Source organism: Saccostrea cucullata, unplaced genomic scaffold (assembly GCF_032062105.1).
Source record: "Saccostrea cucullata isolate Sc308-1 unplaced genomic scaffold, CSIRO_AGI_Scuc_v1 ctg2349, whole genome shotgun sequence".
NCBI lineage: Eukaryota > Metazoa > Mollusca > Bivalvia > Ostreida > Ostreidae > Saccostrea > Saccostrea cuccullata.
This window is the reverse complement of record NW_026923851.1, coordinates 138617-166360: the sequence shown is the minus strand read 5'-3', so window position 1 is coordinate 166360 and position 27744 is coordinate 138617. Positions and strand designations below refer to the sequence as shown.

The 27744-nt window shown below is 32.4% G+C and overlaps 3 protein-coding genes across 3 annotated transcripts in view; 2 read left to right on the top strand and 1 right to left on the bottom strand.

Annotated features, from left to right (window-relative positions):
* Positions 1–2049, top strand: part of LOC134265101 (uncharacterized) — a 33670-nt gene extending 31621 nt beyond the window's left edge. Inside the window, exons 16-17 of the mRNA XM_062747339.1 lie at positions 1406–1465; positions 1565–2049. Coding sequence (XP_062603323.1) covers positions 1406–1465; positions 1565–2049 — 545 coding nt within the window. The remainder of the gene's footprint in view (positions 1–1405; positions 1466–1564) is intronic.
* Positions 2050–7714: 5665 nt separating this feature from the next.
* LOC134265105 (mannosyl-oligosaccharide 1,2-alpha-mannosidase IA-like) lies at positions 7715–20362 on the top strand. Its single transcript, XM_062747342.1, has 11 exons — positions 7715–8333; positions 10336–10551; positions 13806–13886; positions 14122–14216; positions 14683–14806; positions 14933–15026; positions 15264–15379; positions 15683–15791; positions 16184–16288; positions 17039–17211; positions 17735–20362. Exons 1-11 carry the CDS (start codon positions 7755–7757, stop codon positions 17972–17974), a joined length of 1932 nt encoding a protein of 643 aa, XP_062603326.1. The 5' UTR covers positions 7715–7754; the 3' UTR covers positions 17975–20362.
* Positions 20363–22438: 2076 nt separating this feature from the next.
* Positions 22439–26020, bottom strand: LOC134265104 (E3 ubiquitin-protein ligase TRIM36-like). The gene is made up of 2 exons (XM_062747341.1): positions 25879–26020; positions 22439–25396 (listed from the first exon to the last, which is right to left on the bottom strand). The coding sequence occupies exon 2, from the start codon at positions 25369–25371 to the stop codon at positions 23704–23706; it is 1668 nt and encodes a 555-aa protein (XP_062603325.1). The 5' UTR covers positions 25372–25396; positions 25879–26020; the 3' UTR covers positions 22439–23703.
* Positions 26021–27744: the final 1724 nt, after the last annotated feature.

Sequence of the window (27744 nt, the reverse complement as noted above, 5' to 3'; positions counted from 1 at the left end):
CTTTAGAATTCGCTTACTTGTTTTAAAATTAGTTTAATTACTAAATTTAAACTTTACGCCCGAACTTACGCCTACCCACGAGTAGACGTAGAATTTTGGCCTAAATTTAGTCAGGTGTAACGATACGCTCTTTAATGAAATGCAACTCTTCGTGCTAGTCCTGACTTTACACCGGCGTAGCGCTACGACTGGGCGTACGACCTTTGATGAAACGGGCCCCAGGTCTCCACGTCCCACAGTATAGGGCTCGAACCCGTGACGAAAGGATTAACTTCATACTTCACGACGCTTGAGCAGACACACTAACCACTGCATGCGCCACGCGGGCGACAATTTGATTTTAAATTGTACTTAAAACAAAATGGCACTATTTTCCTATTAAACCAATACATGGACATAGTTTTTATGGCGACGATTTTAACTTGGTATTTTAAAAACTTGTGCTTTTAGAAATAATGGAATTTATCTGAAAATAATTTAATCAAAATTTTAATTTAATGAATCTACTTAGTGCTCACTCTGATTTAATTTATCTTTTAATTTGTGTGAATTGTTTAATTTATAGAAGAATTTGTTTCATAATTTTTTAGTTGTTAATCTAGTGTTTCACAACTAGAACTATTAATTAATTTAAAAAGACCTCTTTATATACATACAAGGAAAAAGTAGAGTCAACAAAATTTTGCACTGAATACAGGACTTCAGCAAATATCCATTTTTTTTCTATAAATGCGCATCACAAAAAGGATAGATTGCAATATTTATATTAAGTTTAGAGTGTGCATTAAGCTTAATAAGCTTAAATATTTAAATATTTTTCATTTTTCAATCGAAAGTTAACTTAATTTAGTTGAGGTCAATATGTTAAGTTGAGATGCACTGCATTTTTCAATACAAAGAAAACCAATCGGAATAAAGACTCGCTCTTGATACATGTACTTGCTTCTTTATATATGTTTTGCAATATTAAAAAAATTCTGTACTTAGCTTATTTTTAAAGTGCTTTGTGTTTTTGTGTGACAAAAACAATACCCACTAGTTGAAGTTGAATGTAATTTAATTGGGTTTATTTATAACAACATTATCAATATTATCTTGGGATGAATCAAAGTACCTTTATAAGAACTTCTTTATAAAGAACATAGTTTTGAACTTCAGTTTTCTATTTCCTTTAATGTAAAACTTTTTGACGGGCTTTCGGGTCTTCTCATGATTTATACCTCCTTTGAAACAAATTTTGAGGAAAGTTCAACTAAAACTAATTTATAAATAGTTTTTGTCAATTTCTTTTACAATGAAAAAATGATTTATTTTAATTTATTATTTGACTTCTCTTTTTTGAAAAACTATTTCATATAAAAAAAATTATAACTTATTATTTATTTTATTTGTAAATTTATTGCAGATGCTTTGAATATATTTAGATTATCTTCCGCCAAATTTGTGGATGATTCACGGGAAGGAGGTGAGGATATGACGACGTATAGTGAAGTTGTGAAAGAGAACAACATACTCAAAAAAGAATTAAAAGAAAACAGAGATGATCTGAAAAATGTACAAAAAGAGTTTGATGACTTGGTTCAAGATATTTCTGTAAAAATGAAAATGTTTGCAAAGAAAATCGAAACTTGTGCGGCTAATGCAAAAGACACACTAGTACCCCAGTCACTTTCTGAATGTAAAGAAAGCATCGGTCAACCAGATGTAATAAAGAAATCTGACAACCATCTTAAAAAGCAGAGCAGAGATACCCCCACGAAGGGTCAAAAGATGCATGAAGGTTATCTCTTTAAGAAAAATGTGTCACCATCACTTAGCCGGCCTGATGTCAAATCTAGAAACAAGGCAAGTCCTGTGAATAATGTTTACAACGTATCAAGATTAGCAACACCTTCTCCTTTTAAAGGCAAACAAAAGAAGAAATCATTTTTAAAAAGACTGGCAGAGGGCGAAAATGCATCTGATGTTATGGACAATACTGTTGAGGTCAGAGGACACCTTGAGTCTTCAAGGTTACCGCACTCACTTCCCGAGGTTGATACTAGTTAATGGCATATACTGTTACATATTTATTGTTAGAGTTTGTATGAATTTTATCAACAATGAATTACAAGGAGATAACGAACAGTATATTTGAGCTCAAAAGTTCATTATATAAAAGATAAGCAACCAAAACAATAAGAGGTGGGATCATGCAGGTGCCAAACCAGCATAATTTGTTAAGCAATCAACCTTAGGAAGGGTGGTCTAAAAGTTTGCGAACTAATTTCTACCAAAGAAGAAATAATATTAGGTGTCAGTATCCAATATTTTCAAAAGAAAAAAAGTCCTCCCATCTTTTAATGTGCATCTACAATCGCTTTGTCCATGCGCCAATTACGTGATATTGACGGTCATGTGACACATTCCGTAGCGTTCTTACAAAGAAACTTAAAGATTTCTCCGAGTCTTTTAATTGTTACCATGCAAGACATTTTTTTCTATTCAAAAACAATCCATTCGTCAGAAATAACCAAATTTTAGCAATAGGGGGTTGCTAAGGATATCCAAATACTCGTAACCGGTTTTCTGGTACAATACCAGTTTCAAAAATGAAATTTTTCATAAAATTTACATTTTCATAAATTGGCAGAAATTACGACAAAGTTGTTCTTTTGTGCAAATTTAAATATCGAAGCCCGGGGACATACTTTTCTTCAAATCATTAACATCAGCATTCGTCTCAATGATAAATTGTATTTGCTGACAAATTTATAAGTCATTGCCTCGACCATAGAACTTAAGAAAACAAGACTGCTGATATTCTTGTCTCATCAACTTGTTTGTCAATAATTTACCCTGTTTTACAAATTTTTCATACGTACAGCATGCTCTTGTGTATAGAATCAACTGATATATATATATATATATATATATATATATATATATATATATATATATATATATATATATATATATATATATATATATATAGATCTTGGTTGTTAGATTACTTCAAATGCAGGTGATGAAGGTGTATTGCTGCAAAAGTAACGGAAGTTGACGACTATAAAGTTATGGTCATCCATTTTATCATAGAGCTTGGTTGTTAGATTACCATTAACGTCTTTTTCAAGTAAAATATCCAAATATGACAATTTTGGAAATCTTAATTTCTTAAGTAGATAATTATTTTCAGAGTTTTTTTTATACATTGTAATCGAAGACTTATGGATATTAAGTTTTTATTCTGTCTGTTTGTTTCTCTGGGAAATGAACCCATAACTTTTGACCGGATGGGGTTATGGCTTTCACAATTCACGTGTGTATTCTTTGTGACAATACCTTTCTTTGGATCCCACCAAATTTGACCTCTTGACCTAAGACTTTGATCCATTTTTCCAAAATAAATAATAAACACACAAACTTTAACCTTAGCCATAACATTTAAATAGGTGCTAAGGATTTTGTTCTTCAAACTTGAATTCCATGAGACAAGACCTTTTAATGTGTTAATATTTTCACCTTGACCTAAGAGTTTGACCAGAAAAACTTTGAACCTGGCCATAACGTTTGAATAATTAGAACCAGGGCTTTCATTTTTCACAGGTGAATTTTCCCCAAAAAGACCTTCCCCCTGATACCAACAGATTTGAACTTTTAGTCTTTACCTTGGAGTTTGACTAGCATTTTAGAAACTAAAAACCTTCACCAAACAGGGCATCAATGTTTCAATGTTTGATTACAGACACATCTTTTTTATGTCAAAGGTCATTTGCAAGATATTGTCACACAAAATAGCCAGCGGTAGATGAAAGGTATGGTTGTAAGGTAAATAACCAGACAAAGATGTTTTACATAACAATTATTAAAACTAAAACATTCAGCAGCTTTTATAACATTGTACATGTATTAAGCTTAATGGTGGTTTAATACAGTGGTACTCTAAAAAAAATCATTTAAATGTTCTTTTTTCTATAAAAATAATTAATCTTGAATGATACATAATGTTTAATGCATATATGGTAATAAATATATTTTAAACTCTGAATTCTTTTAAATAAAAAGTTTGATTTGGAAGCTCAGTATAGTAACTATACAATACACAGTGCTTTTATTTTGAAATTCAAATTTTATGGTAGGACAACTGCAATGACCATTGAAAAGAATAACGGGACATGAAAGAAATATTTTGAAATAATATTAAATACTGTATAAATGCAACAACATCATTAGAATGAGAATCATTATTGCTGCATTTAAATGCACAAGAGCACCATTATAAAACTGTAAATAGCACAATCATAATTATAGAACAATTAAAATGAAATTAAATCAAAATGATCATGAATTTGCTACAAAGTAGCACAAACATTAATTTGAGGCATGTTCATTGATTTGAATATGATATATAAGTAATACTCTGTGTATGCTAGCAATGCTTTTTTATGCTTGTTAAAGCTGACTGCTTGCTCAAATCTGGAGATTTGCTGGACAAGATACATGTATATGCTGTTTTGAAATACTGATTGGTAGAACAGAAAACACAATTCCTGTACTGTATCAAAGTCTATCATTAAAAATAACTGAAAAAAATCTGTAAATTAAAGAACATAGATCATCATAGAAAAATAATAAAATTCTCTGTTTGGAATAATGGGACAAAGTCTTGTATAATTCATTATCTGAGAAGATAACTAATGCACAATGTAGGGAACACAGGTGTATAAAAATATCAAAGAAAGAGTTCAAAGAATTAAAAGAAAAACAGACCCTGAATGATAAATGTATGTGCAACAATTGTATTATTCATTCTCATCATGTATTACCATGAAATATCTTATAGTAAGGGTATAACAGTGTATAGAATATATTATTTAATTTCATAAAAAATTTCAAAAACAATATCAAATAAACATGGAAATCATTAACAATTATAGAAAGATTATATAACTATAATTATAATAGCTATGGTTCAAAAACTGAACCAACCCATTATACCAGACTGGTTTAATTAGTAATTGGTGTAAACATTGCAAATATAAATCTAGGAATTACATCCAAATTTTATCTCGCATTTTCTACATCTATAATGCAAACGTTGTATTCCATGATATAAATTACAAAATTGTAGGTGAATTTTAAATTCTATTAACTTGAATGAACAGTATTTTCTTATTTCTTAAATTAGTACACAATCCACTTTCTGTAAAATAAAGGTTTATCTTTTTAATTAACATAATCAAGAATGTTCCACTATTTTTCTTGTGACTGACAAATCCCATTGTCCAATGCACAGGGCTAATGCACTTTTAATAGATACATGTCCGTGGGCAACTGGCTTTAAAATATCATTAGACAAACATTTTTAATAAAAATGTTTATAGTTTTACACAAAAATGAAACAATTTATGTATTGTTAAGTTTAAACATACAAATCTTAACAAGGTGTTTATTTTTATAATAATAAGTATATTATAATTTGTCCAACTAATCCTGCAATAATTATAAATTCAATTGTTTAAATAAAAAAAAAATATCTGAAAAAAAAATTGCTAGACACAATATTTAACTAATTTAATATTTTATTCACTTACCACAAATGAGGATTAAAATTATTTGTTAGATAAAATTCATTTTCTGTATAAAGATAAATGGTTGGCAGCTAGGCACCAATTTTACATTCAATATGCTTTCCACAAAAAGATGTTTTATAAACATCATTACACTGTGGTTACAGTCTCTGAGGCACAATTCAGCATTCCACTACCCTATCAAAACTGGTAGGTGGGAAAAGTCAAACTCAACCATAAAACAGGATGTGCTAATATCTGCCTTTAAAAATTGAAGATGTTCAAAATTTCCTTCAATAATGTGTCTCCAATAAATATTTTCAATAAAAACACTATGACAATTTTTCCAGTAATGCATTTTTAGATCAAAATCTCTGTGTGTTTTCCTTGGGCTGAGTCATCAATAACATCAAATGCTCTTCCAACAATATTTACTGATTATATTTTAATAATATATATATACAAAGTATTTGTGTATTGAAAATTCTTTTATTGAAAAAGGCTTTAATTTACAATGACAAAAAACTCATACATAATTTGATTAATAAAGGTACATGTTAAAAAAGAACCAATCAGTTTTTATTAGGTGGTGCAAAATGGGGAAAAGATTCTATTCTGAGTATATCAAAACAATGTCAAAACAATGCTCAATGAGTGGAAAAGTCAAACTCATCCATGAAACAGTATGTGCTAATATCAGGCAAAGAGAAAAATTTAAAAATGAGTGGGTTAAAAAATTGAATTCCAGATTTTAAATATTGCATTCAATAAATGTCCCATTTTCAATAAAAACAATGTCATATTTTAGAAGGAGATTTTTAGCCTATCAAAATCTCTGTGTATTATTGGTACAATACCACCTCATGGTTGAATTCGACTATTCCACTTGGTAAGTTTTGACATTTTAAGAAAAAAAGACATACATGCAATATATAGATATATAGATGGTTGTGTAGATAAATTATCGAGGGAGGACAATGGTAACAAACAGTTTACCAGCCAGTGCACAATTCAGACTTAGATATACTATACTATCAGATTGCTAATATTAAATGAGGAATAAATTATTGCTTGATTCTGTGAGAAGCATTACTCACAAAATTAAGTTACTCACTTTTATTTTTATGGTGCTAAAATCTATGTAAATTCTATTGATCAATCGGCCATTTGTGAATAATTATTCTCGGGTTTTGACATTGAAGAGCTATTTTGCAAAAATACATATATAAGTACTCATTAAAAATAAGGAATTTAGAGTACCTTGTGTTATTATTATACAACAGGTTAAAAATCTATTTCTGAAACAAGTGCCTGTTACTCAAACCATTCGTCGACAAGTATTGTAAATCAACCCAAGAATAATGCCTCCTGATGGAGACAGAGAATTCCCAGTTTTTGTAATGGTGCTCTTTCTGACGTTTTCTTGATTAACATGTAAATTGTAAAATAACAAAGATCGTAGAAAAAAGTCTGGAAAACGACAGATATTTCAGACTATATTCGGGCTTTATCTGGGGAATGCAACATACACACAACGTCAAATGACGTCATGCAGAGTTCTGACGTTGCAATATGTCACAGTTTGACGAACCTGATCTCTAAAGTAAAACTCTCGCCTTAAAGTTCGCACTTTCAACATATTAACAAGTCTGTACCATTTTAACCACTTGGTAACTTACCCTAAAGCCCTGGACTGATAGCTCGACACAGTAAACATCGTCCTCCTGAGTCCTGATGTTAAGGTACACCTTTTCCACTCCTTGTGGTAACTTAGCGGAAAGTTCAACATGTGACACGGCAAAAGAAACTTCTTTCAAAGCTTCTTGGGCTTCAATCCGCAGAGTATAATCATCACTTCTCCTACTTTCATTTTCTTCAGCCATCGTTGGCTGATCTTAGTCACCAAGTTGTTTGGCAGTAAAGCAATCAAAATAGTAACACGTCATCGACTCCTTGACATAGATTTCATAAAGGGGCGTTCTATATTCATTAATTAAACAAGATTTGTTTCTTGTGAAAAAAGGTTTGTAAAGACAAATTTTTTCTTCTAGACACTAAATAAATGATCGATTATGTAATATTACTGATGTAATTGGAGATCAATTTGATGATAGGCAAACGCTGAACAACGAGGAAGTAATCTCGACACGAATAACACTCAGAATGACATAGCATGCACCGGTGTTTGAGAACGTAGCAAACATGGCGGCCTCCTTGCTACCCGTTTCTCAAAAATTTATTAACGGGGTCCCTGTACCGCAGGGCCGCAAGACGCTGCGTCTTAAAGAGAAGTACATAATCTTACTGGTGTTTGTTACATTTGGACTCGTGTGTTTTGGTGCATTTTTCTTTTTACCAGATCTTCGAGATCGGGTCAGACTGAACGATGTTGTTAGGAACAGAATGAGAGGTGTAGATGAAATGATGATTCCCCGGGGAGGTATAAGGGGTGGCCAGATAATTAGGCACGGGGAAGATGAACATGAACATTTAAACGATGATAGATTAAAATTCCAGAACCAAATGGATAGGGATAATAGGATTGCTAACATAGGAAAGAAATTAAACATTTCAAGGAAAGATAGTGGTAAAATCAAGGAAGATATTGATTCAGAGAAAGAGAAGATTTTAAAACTGCGTCAAGAAGAAGCAAGAAAAAAGGAAGAAGAAGAAAAAGAGAAGGCTAAACAGATAGAGACAGAACACGAAGGAGGGGAGGGAGGACAAGGGGGAGAACCCACAGATCCTGACATAAAACAAAAGCGTGAAAAAGTGCGCGAGGTAAGGGAAACATATATAAAGGGCACAAGTCATAAGAAACCTGCAAGTGTGGTATAAGTATTTCATTTTTTTAAGGGTAATTTGAAAATGATATCCTGCAAAAATCATTGTTGTCAACATCAGGTTGGGCACACACCCCCAAATGGTCATTTAACCCCTGTTTGGTGGTCAATCGCCCATATCTGCGTCTTTATTACCTACCAATAAGTGCCCACCATAAAAATAAGAGGAGCTCATGTTTAACGGGATTAATTTTATAGAGATTGATATAGACTAGGGGTGAAATGATACGCCTTCTTCACGGTTCGATACGTATTGAAAAATTTGGTCTCGGTTCAGTTATTTTCAGTACGATACATTTTGATAGAAGGAAGCAAATCCAATTGTTGTTTTATGCTTCCTTTTCTTAATCTAGTCAAATAATTTATGTGCAAAATGGAAAGAAGAAATCAATTTAATTAATTTGACTGTTAAAAATTATTTTTCAAACTTCAAGTCCACAAAAATGTACGTTTTTGAACTAATTGTATGGAGGAGCATGTTTATACCATATGCGAATCTTGACAGAATGACGATCTCGACCGAAAAATGAACCGAACCGAAAATAGAGATTTTGTTCCGTGTATTGAACCGAGAAAACATACCGTTGTAGCGGACAGTATATAGGGAACTTATACTGCCTCGCCAGTGAGCTAGCTTTTCTGGTGATGCGGTAGAGTCTCCCTCTATTTCAGGCAAGTTAAGCAACGGCGAGCCTGTTTAACCCTTGGATGGGTGACCGCTTCACGTTACAAAATTGGTGGCAGCGTAGTGACTCTGGGTGTCTGGTGTCCTGCTTCAGGAAGTCTTAGAGCTACAATGTAGGACTTAGTGTCCATATACAGACTTCGTGTCTGTAGACGGCAGTGGTTGCCGTATCTGAAGTCAGGTTCAGACCTACTTCAGGAAACTCTAAGGCTAGGACTTTGTGTCCAGGTACGGACTTCGTGTCCGGGAACGGTATTGGTTGCCGTAGCTGAAGAGGTCCAGATACTCAGAGAGCTTCCCTGAACGGGGGGAAGTGTAGCGGACAGTATAAAGGGAACTTATAATGCCTCGCCAGTGAGCTAGCTTTTCTGGTGATGCGGTAGAATTTCAGGCAAGTTAATGTTTAACCCTTGGATGGGTGACCGCTTCACGTTACACCGTGGTGAACCGTTTCACTCCTAATATAGACGCAGATTGAAAGATCATTTGAAAAGTTACTTTTCTACACTAACACCTCTTGTTCAAATATATTTTTCACCGAACTATACACAACAAAATAATTTTTCATATTGTTTGAGCAAATAGTTGGGCCATCACGAACAACTGTGGGTTTGGTTTTCACGAAGTTCCAAAGAAATTCCACATGGAAAATTGACTAAATTATATTAAATGCGCAAGGAATATGTTAATTAAAATCCCCAATGCCTGAGTAAATGCGCTTTTGCTTTATTTTAATAAAATTTTAAATTGGATTTGAATAAAAAAGACCACCATTTGGTATGTAAAAATGACGCCGATATGGGCGATTAACCACCAAACGGGGGTTAAATGACCATTTGGGGGTGTGTGCCCAACCTGAACGTGGTCAGGGGCTCAAAGTTGCTGCAATAATGTAGCACTCTCTAATTTCTTTTATCTGATATTTTCTGGAGAGAGCTTTATCTCCACAGCATCTCCTAATGGTGCAAAATCATTGCAGCTTGACCCTTGTTTGATATATATGACAGCAATTACCATCTTTTCAGCTGTCAAAATCATGCACACAATAAGGGAATTTAAAACAAAAGTTTAATGTAGTTGATTTTTGAATACCAATACTGATCAGAATTCAGACAAAGAAAAAACCAAAATAACAAAATTGAGGCGGAGGTAAAAATCGGGGTCAGGGCGGGGATAAGAATCGGGAATATATTTATTATGACCTTATATATCAACCATGTGTTACAGTTTAATGGACAAATTAATATTGTTGCAGATGATGAGGCATGCATGGGTTAATTACGAGAAATACGCCTGGGGAGCAAACGAACTTCGTCCAATCAGCAAGCGAGGACACAGTGCCAGTATTTTTGGAAGTTTGAGCCTCGGAGCCACAATCATTGATGCGGCCGATACTCTGTATATCATGGAGTTAATGGATGAGTACAAGAGAGCCCGGGACTGGATAGCCACAAGTTTTACCTTTGATGGGGTGAGTATAAGTCTCTTATGCAATTACACATTCACATTGCCATCCACATTTCTTTTTATTTTTTTACTTTGTGTAAAATTGCGATTTCCTCATTTATAGAATTATATGTACAGTAAACCAACTATTATTCATGTCATCTTTTATTTGGGATTTGTAAGTCAAAAATCAATCTGCAACAAGTAATATTTATGATGGTGGAAACATTTCTCTACAAATGCTAATCAAAATGCATGGTTCCTGGTTATTAATATTCACACATTTAAAGTAGGTTGTGGAACTTGTGGGTATTTTTCACACAAGAGATAATAGTTGGTTTACAGTTTATCATGCCCTTTATAACTCTACTTCACACTGCTAGGCATCACTGCAGCTTTTATTTCTTCTTAATCTTCCACTGTGCTTATGTTTTTAAAACAAACTGATACCCCAGGCTCATCATGTTGATTTAGTACATTTATATATTTGTATATAAATACATTTTGAAAGCAAAGCTAGAATACCCTCCCCCAGGCATTAGTTATTTTCATTCAATGAATTCCTTGTCTGTACATAGTATAAAAATTACATGTATTGTATACCACACAAGATATAAATTACATGTAAATATATACTATTTATACACATGTACCACACAAGATAATCTTCCCTTAGGTGAACATAATGAAGGAGTCCGCTTTAGAGAACTGATTGCTGCTGGGAAGTCAGTACTTCAGATTGAGAGACTGGTGCCATATCTCTTAAAAAATCTACTCAATATATCTGACATATTTATAGGCAGGTCTATTCAGATTAATGAAAGAAATGTCCTGCTTTCAGGACAATTAAAAAAATTATTTTTAAAATACTCAGCTTTTCCTCATAAATCAAGAAAGAAGGCAAAAAGTGGTCTTGTTTTTTTTTTCACCATTTTATATTTTAGTGAAAAGAGAAACAGTTGGGAGTTAGGGAGTGAGTGGGAGGGAAAGTTTATACAGAGGGGGTTATAGCTCATTTAACAATCCAGAAATTCTTGTATACCCGTAACAGATACACCTTTATAACAGTCATAACAGTTATATGTTTTGCTTGATAGTAGCTTAGAATGTGTTGTTATAATGATCAAACCTTAAACATTTTAAACATGTATCTTGAAATGAATTGAATAATTTACATGATTTAAGGTTGATTTTTTTTTTTAAATTCTGAAAGTTTTTAATGTATCATTCATTAAAAGAACAGGGACAAAAATTAAGTGATTAGCATGCATGCGAAGGCACAATTTACCTTGCACATAAAAGACAGAAAAAACAAAGTGTTATATGGCTTAAATTGAATGCTTCTGTGTTTTGTTTTTACCGTACTGTATGCTTGGCATGCGTTTCTCTTAGAAAGTTGTTAAGCATGTGTTTTTCACATTACAGCCCAAAAGTGTTTTCTCAATCATTAAAGAGAAAGTAGGATTTGGTGTAAGTGTTACAAAATCACAGCTTCTCTTAGCTTTAACACAGGCAGAGAATTTAACTGGAGATATTAATAAAGGAAAATTAAAAAAAAAACTAGCTGGGTTGATATGAGAAATAGAATTTGACTGGAAAAATGGTAGAAACTCTCCAAAAGCCCACATTTCAGTAAAATTAATGTAATTATTTTAAACTTTATCTGAAGTTATATTTTATTTTTTTTTTTCATAATTCTCGGACTGTTTTCATATTTAGTTTTGTGAATGCTCTGCATGTTTTATTTGTTTGTGGAATATTTATGCATTACAATGCAGAAGTGGTTTTTGTTTTTCTTCATCCTTTAAAATAATATGCATTTCATTCTGTCACATACAGTGTATATGTATTAAAATTAAATATGTTTTCACTTAGTGCATACACATAATTATCTTGGTACATAAAAGTTAACAGAATGCTGGATTATTAATAACATGTGCACATAATGGGCGGGGATGTTGATGTTACCAGATATATAGCTTTTTAGCTGGGCTTATTGCTCAAAGAGCAATTGCCGGCTTATGTGATCCTGTTCAAGGCAGGATGTTGACCCCATAGTCGCCATTTTAAAGTTACGTGCAAAAATATAGTTCTTACTCTCAACCGCTTTTGAATAATACAAACGCTAAATAAAGCAACAAAAATAAATCGTTTTATCTATATAAAATGTAGTAATGACTTTGAAAACTTCATAAGTCAAAGAACATAGTTCATTAGCGTAAGGATTTTTGATAATCAGTGTTACCGTAGTTCTCTACATCTACACATACGAGGTAAAGCAGGAGAGGGAACCAGACTGGCCTGTTCATTTACATTCAGCTGCGGTACCAGATTAATTCTGATTCTGACAAAATCGGATTGAGGTATTAGGATTGAAAAACTCACTGTCAGTGTTTTATCATTTATATTGATAGTTTTAAAATAATTTTTTCATCAGAATATAAACGTGATTCATGTAAGAAATCCATTCTACTCTGTAAATGAGCCCGGCTCTCTGTACTTTGAGTACTTTGATTAAGATTTAGGGGCAAAGGGAGATAATATTGGGAATGCATTCATCATTGTTTGTTGTCTGTGTCCCTTTAAGAATTTTTCACTTATATTGGGGCACCTCATCATGGAAAGGGAATTTTTAAATAATCAAACTACATGTAGCTAAAGATTTCTAACCTGAACTCACTTTTAATGTAGAACTTATAATAGTCACTGTGCAGTAAAATAGTGGAAAGGGCAGCATTGGTGAAGGTGTGCCATGTATAAAATACACATGATGCACTGTGCTCATGTAAACGCATGTGTATACCATGTATAAAGGTGTTCATTAGTATCTCATTGAATAATTTTATTGAAATATATATATCCAAGTGTACTTGTCTGTGCTGAAAATTTCAGTGAACTTTTTTCAGTAAAAATTAAGATTTTTTATTGTAACTGCCAATTTTTTTTTCCTATAATTAAAGTTTAAGTACTGGGTCATCATTATTTATAAACTCCCCATACAAACACTTACATTTTGATTTCTCATCCCAATTCTCATCTTTCTTCTGGTTTTGCTGGTTAGTTATCATATGACTGGACAGTTTGTATGTTGCATTTGTATATAAGCATTACCATGATTACAGCATGTACATAAAGAAAAACATTATGATCAGTGCCTATAGAGTACAGAAAATTTCCAGGCAGACAGTAGCTCCTATTTACAGACTGTTATTCTTGAAAAGAAATGAATATGTTTGAAATGTAAGATCAGTGTCCAATTATCATTTTTTTTACTTTCAGGCAACTGAGCTGTCAGCGTTTGAGACAAATATCCGCTTTGTTGGGGGTCTTCTATCTCTGTATGCTCTCACTGGGGATGCTGTAAGTATTTATGAAAAAATGTCAGCTAAAACAAATAAACAAAAACACTCTTGGTTTCAGTAAAAGGTTAATTAAAATGTATTTTTAAAATAGTTTTTTAAAAATTTATTTTGAATTACTAGTAAATCATTGTAAATTGCGATCAAATATTTTTTTTTTTTTTTTTTTGAAAATAAATTCTTTAATCACACAAATCTACACATTCTACAATAATTATTTCCTTTTTTTTGTGTAGATGTACAAGAAGAAAGCCATAGTGGTGGCAGACAAACTGCTCCCAGCCTTTGACACACCCACAGGAATACCACAGTCCATGGTCAACACCAAAACGTAAGTCTAGCCAAGTAACTCTGTAGGTTTTTAAATCAGTTTGAATGTTGTTACATGCATTGGGCTACTGCATGAAAATAGGAACATTTTGAAATGCTTTCAAAATGGTACTCCTCATAGTTTTGCTCAGATATCAAATTATAAGAACTTATTCTAACATCAGTGGAATATATAATTTAAAACCTTATTTTTATCAGTTTGAGATTGATGTACCTTAAAACATGGCTACTGAAAATAGGAAGAAAAATATCTGTAAAGTTGCTTTCAAATTGCCTTTCATACTGTTTTTGGTTGACTTTAATAAATCTTGATATCTTTAGCACCATCTGGATACATGTTTAATTACTGTGAAATGTAAAACTGAAAGAGAGAGATAAGTTAAATGTACCTTTCCACTTTTACCTTTATCCATCAAAATTATTGTCAGCAGAGCTACAGTCTAATCAGAGATTTCTTTTTTTAACAGAGGAAGTGCACGTAATTGGGGCTGGGCATCAGGCGGCTGTTCTATTCTCGCTGAGTTTGGATCCTTCCATTTAGAATTTGTCTATCTCTCGGAAATCAGCGGAAAAAGTGTTTACAAAGACAAGGTATTGGTTTAATTATTATCATTTGACAGAAATGCCATATTAAATTTATGTACTGAAACTGATTAATTTTTAACTTAACCTTATTAGAGTTCAGTATTATAAAGTTAACGCTTGTTATATTTGTAGGTGATGAAAATCAGGGAGACCTTGAACAGCATAGAGAAACCTAACGGTCTGTACCCTAATTACCTGAATCCCCGCACAGGAAGGTGGGGACAAAGTAAGTGATTTCATGTCTTTAGTTTTAATTATTCAATTGCTTTTGATAAAAAAATTAAAAAATTTACAAACTGTTTTAACTTTGTCTATTGCTTTGAGCAGAAAAAAGATTTAAAATTTTCTTAACTGAAAAAAATATCAATAAAGCAATCATGACATTAATTACTTTAAATTTGTAGCATTAAGGAGAACAATTAAACTATCTGCTATTTAATGCAGAGAATTGATATTTTTGTAGGTCATACTGCCATTGGGGCACTAGGAGATAGCTTTTATGAATATCTGTTGAAATCTTGGCTTCAGTCTGGAAAGAAAGACGATTTAGCCAAGAAAATGTATGACGAAGCAGTACAGGTAATGAAAAAAATTATATAATTAGCATTTTATATCAAGTTGTCTTGGTTTATCTATTTACATGTATGTTATAATTTATAATTATTGAGCTATTGCTAAGTTTCTGCATGCCGTAAACTTACTTTGATTTAAGTGCATAGTGTATATATATTTTTTACTGCAAATTATTTATTTAAGATTGGGTGTTTATTTCAAATGTATCTTAGTTTGCAGAAAATGTCTGCAGAATAATTTTTTTATGAATAATATTTAGCAACCTGCTGGCAAAAAAAAAAAATCCCAATTTTATGAAAACCATTGTAGGCCATTGTAGAGAAGCTTGTGAAGAAATCCCCAGGAGGACTAACTTATGTAGCAGAGTACAAATCTGGGAGACTGGAAAATAAAATGGACCACTTAGGATGCTTTGCAGGTGTGTTGTTTATTTATGATCTTGTACTGATTTGATACAAATTGTTATCAATGCAAAATGATTCATATACAACAATAAACAAGAACATGAATTTATTATGGGGGAATGCTGATCTAAAGTTGTAGTATGTATTTTATCAATATGAATATAAAAATAAGTTATTTTATGTTTTGCGTGGTTCTTTTCATGAAATTATGCAATTATATATTTAGAAATCTACACTAAAGAATCTGATTTAAATGTGCTAAAAATGATTTACTTATTGATTTGTAATGCATTATTAGTACGTGGTACATGTATGTTTGGAGTATAACTGAGTTGTACTATATTTGTTACTTGTTGGAGGTGTATGTATATTTGAAGTATAACTTGAGTTGTACTGTATTTTGTAGGTGGTATGTTTGCCTTAGGAGCTGAGTATTCAGACAACAAACAGAAGTATTTAGACATTGGAGCAGGAATATCTAACACTTGTCATGAATCTTATGTCAGATCAGGTAAGGTCCTTTACCCATTGAATCCTTAAGGTAAAATGACAAGGTCTTATGTTGAATATTTTTGCTCTGTTCATGCAAAGAGTTTGATTTGCAGTAAAACTGATGTGAAATAAAATAATGCAATGTAAAATAATTCAAATTAAATTGCATTCACACAACAGCTAAAGCAAAGTAAATTAATGCAAATTAAATTTTATTTGTACAACAAGGCTATTCAGTAAGGCTATTATGAAGGATCTGTAAAGCACATCTTGTATGCAGATAAGATCCATTTGACATAATAATCATATTGATTGATTTAGTGATTAACTTTATTTTCCTTTCTTTTTCAACCAAAAATAACACAAATACCTAAATATAACCACCGACATGTGGCCTGTGACATAATTCTGGCTTTAAGCATGTGTTAAAATTTAATTTCAATAAGCTTTGCTTAGTGAGTCTGGAAAAGCAAAGCAAACATTATTTTAAGGATAGCCTTATCATGTGGTACTGTATACAGGGAAATTTTTGCCCCCATTTTTTTTTCGCCCCAATCGCCCTACCATCATTTGAGCGAATTTAAAATGGGCGAAATGAAATAATACAGTATATTTTTTTTTAATAAAACTATGATTGGGCGAATTTAAAACGTGGCAAAATTTTTTGCAAGTGTGAAAGGGCGAAAATTAAATGGGGCGAAAATAACCCTGTATACAGTATATTGTTTGAATTCTTAGTAAGTTTAATAGATGTGGTGTTAATCTTCAGAAACCAAGTTAGGCCCAGAGGCTTTCAGATTTGATGGGAATACGGAGGCGAAGTCGATACGACAGAATGAGAAATATTACATCCTACGTCCCGAGGTAGTGGAGACCCACTTCTACATGTGGAGGTTAACTAAGGAGGACAAATACAGAGACTGGAACTGGGAGGCCATACAGGTAGGAGGTCCACTGAGCAGGGACAATTTTATATCAGGAAACAAAGCGTTATAAATTTCAAGAATTATGTTTTCATAAAAATATTTTATGCAGTTCAATTGGCAAGTGCTACATTACTTTTCGAATTCTGAAGGAGAAAGAGAATTTCATTTTATGTACATGTAAATGAAGTGTAATGAATAGCAGGAAATTTTCAGCCTGAAATTCAGATAAAGACCAAGAGAAGGAGTTATCTCTCTTTTAACACGTTTATCATCGGGCAAAAATACATGCAAAAAATTAAAGTGCAAATAACTGTGTACACAGTAGTATACAACTGTCAAACAATGTTCCCTTGTAGAAAAATATCAAACCATTAAGTAGTTACATCAAGAAATCTTTATTCTGATTGTAATTTTTCTATTGGCTTCATATTTCAGCAAAAAATTTGTATAAGCAGTTACATGGAGCTTTTGCATAAAGCTGACTGTGCAACATTCTTTTATGAAAAGAGACAATCATCACCTGTTTTTATTCCTTTCAGGCTCTGGAGAAGCACTGTAGGACAGATGGAGGTTACACTGGAATACGAGACGTGTACCAGTCAAACCCGTCACAGGACGATGTTCAGCAGAGCTTCTTCCTGGCAGAGACCTTGAAATACCTCTATCTGACTTTCTCTGATGACTCACTAATCCCCCTAGACAAGTGGGTCTTCAATACTGAGGCCCACCCCTTACCGATTCAGGGGGCCAATAAAGTTATTGAGAAGAAGGAGAGATAGGTTCGATAGGTCCCATTATTAATTAAAAATCTGTGATTGGATATATATTTGGTGTGAATATTATGTATAGATTTGTTTTGATGTGTGAGTGAGTTATAGATGGTGTAGATGCATCTATTTTTAAGTTATTTTTTTTAATAAGACATTCTTTTAAGTCACAATGTATACAAGTTTAAATACTTATTTCTAAATCAAAATTTCATTATTTTTGGATATTTGACAACCAAAAGAATATATATTTTTTGTTCAGAAAGAAAGACTTATTTTTGCATGTATCATTGAATTCCTCTATAAACTTACATGAAAAATGTTGAGAAAAGTATAAAAAAAAAATTGAATTTATTTATCTGCCTGAAACAATTTTGAGCAAAATACTACAGACTGAAATAAAAGAAAAGATCATGTAGAATTTTAGTTGAACATCCTCCTTGTAAAATTATCAAGCTTACTTTCTTTAGGTAACATACATGATCCTTAATCTAGAAGTTATTGGTTCTCCTTAAGAGTGTTTTTGTTTGTTTAGTATGGTAGTGAGCTAGAAGCTGAGAGTGTTGACAAATTTCTTCTTCAGACACAACAGGACTCTCTCACAAATAGTATGACCCAAGTGTTGTGTCATACAGCAAGCTAATTTTGTTTTTTCCACCAAAACTTATTAGTTAACCGACAGGTTATTTTTTTAGTGATCCCTTCTCAAATTCACCAGACCACTCTAAAGTAAGACATGATCTATTTATGTAACCATGTTTACTTTGCATAAAAAGTGCAGCAGCCTGTTGGACTGATCCACATATAAATTTTTTTCATTTTTTCATTTTTGTCATTTTGTCCCCTGAGCTTTATAATAAATATACCTCCACCTGAACTTTATATTACCATTGAAACTCCATTTGATTTTATTTTATATAATTATCTGATTCAGCATGAACCAAGGTATTTGATGCTTTTGTTTTGGCATGCAGTGTACAAAGCACATTGCTATGTATTCAGATTTATATAAATTTTATCAGTATACTTGTGTGTAATTATGATGTAAATACACTGTACCTAAATATGATTTTGTGATATATGCTTTGCTAAGCTGTCTCTTGATTGTTAGATGGTAGATATTAGTGATTTTTAATTTTCTGAGATGACATCATTGTAGATGAAAATATCATTGATTAATTATTTGACTTTCTTTTGGTGTTTAAGTGAAAAAAAAATTAAATACTTTTTCCTCAAGAGCCTAAAATATTTTAGAAGGTCTGAGAAAAGTAAATTAATACATCATGTGTTTCATTCATTCAGTTTGGGAATAATTTAAAAATTTAAATAATTCAATCATCAAGAAAGAATATCTCTGTTTTTAATTAAGCATGATAATTATATCATTATGTTTGTTATTATCACAATGATAAATTCATAATTTTGTCATAAGCAGTTGGTGTATGTCAAATATATAATTATTGTGTCATAATGCTCATTTGACATGATCATCATGGTGGTTTGTAAGAAGTAACTGTATCCATGGTTCATTTGAGAAAGACAATTTTACTTTTGCTTTTATAAACAATCTCCGTAGAATTTTGTAGTTTGATCTTGATAAAAGTGGCATTCCATTGAAATTATGTCATGTAGTTCTGTTAACACAGCATTATTATGTTGAGTTGTAGTTACAAAGTTATTTATTTATGTTCTTGTAATTAGAAAATGATTTTCTTCAATTAAGAGGAAGATTTTTAGCTAACTAATACCGAGTAATTTGTATAACTACAATAGTTGTTTTGATGGAATAATCCAGGGACATTTACCTCAATTAAATTGAATGAATTTGGTCAATAGATTACTAAGTGATTCCAAAAGAAGAAATTGACAGGTGTTTGACATTTTGAAATAAAAGAAAAATATTTTTTCTTGAAGCTGGATGTTTGTTTCAAATAATTATCCCTTCAGAAGATATTTGCATATATATTAATAATGTACAGTACAACCTTCAGAATTCATAATTATGTATGTGTATCTGTATTTAGATATACATGTACATGTGCTTTACATGTATACTGAAATGGAATTTCAAACAATTATGATATATTTTTGTATGTTTTGTATATTGATTAACAAACAGAATAATGCAAGGAACTAACATTGAATTTCTCTCATATTTATACCTATAAGAATATCAACTTCAATTCAGTACAGGTATTTATATCTATGACATGGATTTTTTTAGTTGTAGTAAAGATGTAAATTAGGTTATCTTGAATTAGAAATCACATTACATAACTGTATATATTATTAATGAATTTGTGCACTCTATCTTGTAATATATAGTGATTCTTTTATGTGTTCATCTAATAGTCATGTATTTATAAAGCAGACCAGTCATTAAATTAATTTTCAATATTATTGTAGTGTGTTTTCATGTAATTATCTTCATTATAATTTGAATGTTTACAGTTACTTTTGTATGATAAAAATAGTCTTAATCTTCAGATACGTTCATACATGTATAACTGCGCAGTTAAAATAGTGTAAAAACATATACAGTAAAACTTGTTTAGTACGAACACGGATATTGCGAATTCACGGATATAGCGAAGTCATCTTGGATCCCCAGCTATATAAATTAAATGAATTTCTTATACGGTTATAACGAATTACGGATTTAGCGAAGTAATTTCATAGGTCCCAGCGACTTCGTTATAACCAAGTTTTGATGTACCTGGTATGGAGTAGATAGTTTTTGATAGGTCTGAATTAAGCAAGAGTTTTCCTCGTTGGTCGCCATATTGGAGGTTTAATTATAATGCCAAGTACTCCTTCTTTACTCACTAAATTCAACATTTTATACTGAATATTCTGAGGTAATAGGCATTGTTTTTTGAAGTCTCCTTTATTTTATATTTTTTTAATTTCATAATGATTTACACCTTAGTATTTCTGCTACACCATCGTAAATTTGGTAAAATTAGGATTACCACAGCCACCTCCAATATGGCGGACAAGGGGGAAACAAGTTTTGTTAAGAAAAAACCCTGTCGAAAACCATCTATACACTGCTAGTATATATCTGAAAAACGTTCCAGAATATTAATCGTTATCCCAATATACAGTAGTTAAATTCCCATTTGGGAAAATAGGAATAGGATCAAATAAGATTGGATAAATAGAGGTCCCGTGTCTAAATAGATGTTAGTATGAAAAAGATTCCTGAATGTTTAACGGACTGAAATGTCAAGTTTCTATCTTAATTTGTAGCGTTCTATCAACAACTGGGAAATATCCGCATAAGTACAAATTTGGCAAAGGGATCGAAAGAAACCATCAATAAATTAGCTAAGGATATTTTAGAGCTCTTTTTACAGAAATGAATATGTGATTCCAATTCTATGTTAAAGCAATATGAGCTGCATGTTTGACATCGGAAAAAAGATATTTCAAATTTGTAATTAACTATTTCAATGACCGGAAAATAGAACGTTTATTAACTTCTGTTGGTCATATTGCTAAGGAAGAACTTTTTATAAGCTTTGCTTGAAGCAAAATTGAATTATTGTCGTCCTGTACAATAATGATTTCTTATATAATACTGTATATTCGGTTGAACAGAAATATTTCTTCTGAAACATTTTAAAACTTTATTTTGGTCTTATTGATCATAAGGGTTTAGATTACATACAGATTAATCATAATAACACATTTTACCAGCAAAATAAAATTCTCAAAAATGCAGCTCATATTGCTTTAATCTCTGTTGCATATAACATTGTGAAAATAGATTTTCCAGGGAGAAAAAATATTGTCTTAGACAGTGATGGACTTTATCTACAGTTGTTCACTTGTTCTCCGTCCCATTGATGATTTATCATTAAAACAACTCATCATATACCGCTGAAGGGGTTCAAGTTATAACTAAGACACTTACCCAGCACTCAGTGTCATGGAGAAGAGAGGGTTCTTTATTGTGCCAAAGCCTGTCGTGACACAGAATCTTAGTGTTTAAAAGCCTCGCCGAAAGACCGACAACTTTTCAGACAGCCTAGAATGTGGCAAAGGAACAGTTGCTACCTATTTTCTATCAACTTAGACCAGTCTTTGCCGGGATTTGAACCCATAGCATGATCTTCCGATTAGGGGGCTTTCCTTTTGTGTTCGGTGGATATGCTCTTTCTATTGTCTAGGAATTTACCTCATTAAAAGGTATAGTTAAAATAAAAAAAACTTAGAAAACTAGACAATTTCCATAAAAGGGAAGTATCTGGTGAAAATTCCAGAAATTCCTCGTAAAAAATGTGTCAAAAAATATGACATATAAAATTATACCGATCTGAGTGAATAATGGGGACTATATTTATACTAGCACAAGTGTAGATATCCGCACTTCATTTCCCGACACCCTTCTCTCAATAATCTTGCACGAAACAATATGAAAAATAACAAAAAAAGATTTTATTTAAAAAAAAATTGTTACTATAGACTCATTATATCACTATAAGCTGATGATTAGTTATTGTCAGAATCTTTAAATCAGACTCCGAAGGGACATGTTCTGGAAGGTACACCATGCGCATAGTTTTAACAAGAACGATGAAAGGACAGAAGTTCAAACGATCATATGTAATATTTATATAAGTTGATAATTTTTGTACAGTTGTTATTTCATCTTTTACCTGTTTTTTTTACCCAACATATAAAACATTCATCACAAACTTTTTATTAATCAGTGAGCTTTTCTGATTACATTTTGTCCGTCGTCCGTCCGTCTGTAAACTTTTTCACATTTTCGACTTCATCTCAAGAACCACTGGACCAATTTTACCCAATCTTGGAACAAACCACCATTTGGTGAAGGGAAATTCAAATTGTTAAAATTAAGGGCCAAGTCCCCTCATAAGGGGAAATAATAAAAAAAGACAAAGATAGGGTGGGGTCATTAAAAAATCTTTTTCAAGAACCACTGGGCTAGAAAAGCTGAAACTTATGTGGAAGCATCTTGGGGTAGTGTAGATTCTAAACTGTCCAAACAATGACCTCCGGGGTTGGTTGGGGCCGCAATAGGGAATCAAAGTCTTTCATAGAAAAAATATAGGAAAAAATCTTCTTCTCTGGAACCACTGGGCCAGAAAAGCTGAAACTTATATGTAGAAACATCTTGGGGTAGTGTAGATCCTAAATTGTTCAAATCATGACTCCCAGGGGTGGGGCATGGCCACGATAGGGAACCGAAGTTTTACATTGAAAAATATATTTGAAAAATTTGAATTTCTTCTCAAGAACCACTTGGCCAGAAAAGCTGAGACTTACATATGTGGAATCATTCTTTGGGAGTGTAGATCTTATATTGTTCAAAGCATGGCCCACGGGTGTAGGGCGGGGCACAGTAGGAGGCCCAAGTTTTACACTAAACTATATAGGAAAATTCTTTTAAAATCTTCTTCTCAAGAACTACTGGGCTAAACAAGCTAAAACTTATGCGGAAGCATCCCGGGATAGTTTAGATTTTAAATTGTCCAAATTATGACCCCTGGGGTAGGATGGGGTCACAATATGTATGACAAGGAAGGAATCTGATAAAGAACAGAATGGTCAAAGCTACTCAGGTGAGCAATGTGGCCAATGGGCCACTTGTTTACATTTCGCGTTGTTTAGCTGTTGCAGAGATATATAATATATCTCTAGCTGTTGTTATAACTATTGACAATGAAACAGAGCGGAGGTAAGTTAAAACTATCGTTTAATGTAACCTGTCAACCGTCTTGCATGTATTTAATTTGCTTCACTTTACCACTGTATTGCTCCGCCACAAAGAGGTTATCTTTTGAATTAACGCATAACGCCCACGGGTTGCTTAGATCACAGTTATCAATGTACCGAAGGAACTTCCCGTTTTTATCCAAGATATGCACGCAGTGGTTATTTGAATCAGCCGTCAGAATCTGACTTCGGCTGTCTGTAGCGATGCCATGAGGATAAAATGGTCCCTTGCCATATGATGGGTGGCCAGTATACCTAAATCGTAGTTTTCCAAACTGATTGACGACTACTACTGCACCAGTTGCAATGTCAGCAACACATACATCTAGATTTCTGTTCTCAGCAATGTATTTGATACTGCCAGATGGAAACAAAGGTTTGCCCTTATGATTATACTGAATAGTTTGTTTTACTGAAGAGCCGAAATAACGTACAATTTTTGATTCTGTATCACTAGCCATAGTAACAAGAAGGTCGCCAGAAGCATCAACACAAACATTTTCTGGAATCCATCCCATTAATCTAATAAGCTCTTCTATTTGCTTATTTTTCACTAAGTTAACAGTTCTTGTGACTTCATCGGTGTAGACAAGTTCTCCATATTCTGTAACTGCTATTTCCCGAGGAGGGATCTTTGACTTGGTTTGAATTGACTTCAGTAATTTGCCCTGTAGGTTGTAGAGTTTCATGACTTTGCTGTTTCCACAAGTCCAAATTTCTTCATCACCCAGGCAGGTAACACTATTAAGATATTTATACCCAGTGTCTATGATGTTAATGACCTCTGGTTCATCAAGCAGTGGTTTGACAGGAGGACAGGATTCAGCTTCTGGCGTTTTCATTGTAGAGGCACGCTCTTCTTTAATAAAGGATAAGGTCGAAAGAGAACCAAACAGGTCCGAAATTAATTCCTTGTTGACTTTCTCAAAAGAGAAACTTGGTACAGCTGCTGTAACTTTAGGAGGCAATGTCCTGAAGACAGCATTGCTGGATTTGTATGTAGTTACTAAGGAAATGTCATTAGAATCTAGCATTTTCTTCAGATCTAGAATAAATTGCTTTGCTTTAGAAATGTTCCGATTAATTTCGGATTCTTTTTCCTTGAGAGCTTCCAGGTGCTTCTGCTTCATTTCTTCGATGTTTGATATTTTATTTTTCTCAACTATGTCAATCACTTTATGCCACTCTGCTCCTTGCTTAGTGACATCTAATGTTAATTTTTTGTAGTGATTTTCTGCGCTTTGTTTTTCTTTTACGATGTTGATCGAAATTTCTTCATATATAGGGCATATGGAATCTTCTAATTCTTTGATATCTGTATCAATGTCCTTTTGCCTGGATTTCAATATTTCCAAAAAATGTTTCAACGTGTGGCCTTTGTGGGAGTTGGACGAAAGGCAAAACGAACACGCAGGGCAGTTACAGTCTTCACAAAAAAGTTGACAATGATGTTTTATATGAATTGTGCACTCAGGAAAGATAAGTGTTGATCCTCGATCCTTAAATCTGACCACTTTATGTTCTTTAGATAAATCAGAGAGATGCTCTCCTACACAGGTCTTACAGAGTTTGACATGACAGAAGTCACAGTGCATTGAAGGAAGAGGAGTTTTACAAAGATCACATCGCAAAACATCTTGTGCGCTACATTTGGAATCCATAATTAAAATTCATTCCATGGGTCATCTTGAAAGAAATAATATAAATGTAATATAATAATATAAATGATTTACAGAAAGAATTTTTGGTCAATTACTAGGGTTGTTAGATAGGTTTTCGAAGGATTCTTCTTGTGGGCGTGCTATTTTTGCGAAAACAGATGAAAAGACTCTATATATTTTTCTATAAATATTTGATGTTTTCCAATGATATCTAAAATATACATCTTTAATACTTATTTAAAAAAAAACATGCTTCACGGAGCATGTCACTTATTCCACGATAACATTACTATAAGTTAAAATAAATGTCAATGCTGTAGGGCATAAAGATTTTGATCATAATTCCCCTTCCGCTACAATATTCATGAAACATCATCTGACGAAATTCTGAGCTTTATAGTAAAAACTTTGATATAGGCCTACCATGAAATTTTAATAACTTTTTCAATATTTTTAATCTAAAAATGTCTTAAATTTTATATCAGTGATATAAAAAAATGAACTTACGTGATATATCGTAGAAATGATGTACGAGGAAGTGAACAATAAAAGCACAAATGTTGTATTATATTTATATACTTATGTTTCATTGTGAAACGTTGCCGGAAAAAGCTAATTAACCTCTTTAGGATGGAAACAAGTAGATTCAAACAAGAGACTCCATATACTAGTGTTTAAGATAAACTCAAGCGCATACAGCTCAACACACGTTTTAAACTCACATGGTTTTTCGCACATATTAAGGTCACATTGTTATAATGCAAAATTGTGTGACGTGAGAACAAAATATATTTTAAAATGATTTATAACTTAAATTTGATCATATTCCATTACTTTAAACATAATTCACACATAATAATCAGTAGGATTTTCATATGTTCTTTGATGATATATTATGAGAGTTTCCAAATGGATTTTTTATGGTTTTTTGTCAAATGCAATCGTTTTTGTATCTGTTCATTTTAAAACACACTTTTGCCTTGCTCAAATACAGGAACAGTGCAGTTCATGTAGCTTCTGTATTGTCTGTACAGTAATATGACACTAAGGCGAGAGATGATTGAAGTATTTCTCATTTGTTCGACTGTTATAAAGATATCATTTTTTCAGGTTATCTTCCTGCAATCTAGCATCATAAAAGATCCCTTCCAGCGCAAATTTTTAACGTCTCAGACCAAAGATGTAAAATAATTTTCTTTTCAATGTTTACATTTTACTATGTTGAAAGATACGCAATACTTTATTATGCTATCCTTTCACAAGATTTTTTATGCAGTTTTGTCATTTTTCGGCGCTGCATTTCCACAAAACCAAGATAAGTAAGGAAAATGTGCACCCTACTTAGAAAAAGTGCTCATCAGGAAGAAGTCCATGAACTTCAAGAATTTCAAATAAATATTATGAAAGAAAGCTTGATTAATTAATTTGTAAATACCTATGATAGATTTATACACATTTAAGATCATGCAATTTATTAACAAATTCACTTTTAGAATATTGACTTTTATAACTTAATTTAAATAATGATATTATACAATTATTCCCTTTTGTTGAATATGGTTTGTTATTCACCAGAAAAATATTCATATTGACCAAGGATTAAAACGACACCACTTTCATTTACTAACTTCCGTCGTTTAAAATAAATGCCAAGATTATAGTTTGTCACCTCCGTGTTTTTCTTTCCGAGTTTCGCCTTTTAATATTTTTCTGGTGAAAACAAACCATATTCAACACCAATTTAAATTGTATAATATGCACCTTTAACATGAAATATTTAATGATAAAAGGGTTATGTCTGGTACTGAAACTCTGGTACTGGTAATTTTAAGTTTTATTTCAAGAAAAATGTGACTTTAATTTATGCAAAAAACCATGTGAGTTTTAAAAGTGCGTTGAGCTGCATAGAACTAATCGTTTTTAATATTATAAAATCATGTATAATTTTATTGTATACAACAAGTGTCACAAGTGACATTATTTCAATGTTAAATATTAGCTGATTGTACAGGCTGGTACTGGTAAGAGTTATAGTTATCTTTATTTGGGCATTAAGAGTTATCGTTTATTTCATTTACGCACTATTTGCCACTGAGTTGTACTTGTTGCTATTTTCTCAGAACGTAAACTCGTCGAGCCCGTTTGGTCAGATAGTTATACTGGGTGTTGTCTAGTGTTCGTCAGATGAGGTCTGAACCCGGGAGTTATACTTTACCCATGTTTAGTGATCTTGCGTACGTCTTTTATATATACTGGGCAAAATAAGGTAGGGATCATATTTTAAGACAAGAATAATTTTTTTATACCCATGAATTTATGTGATAACAAGGCTAAAGTAGTTTTAAAAACATGTCATTAACATGATTCGATACT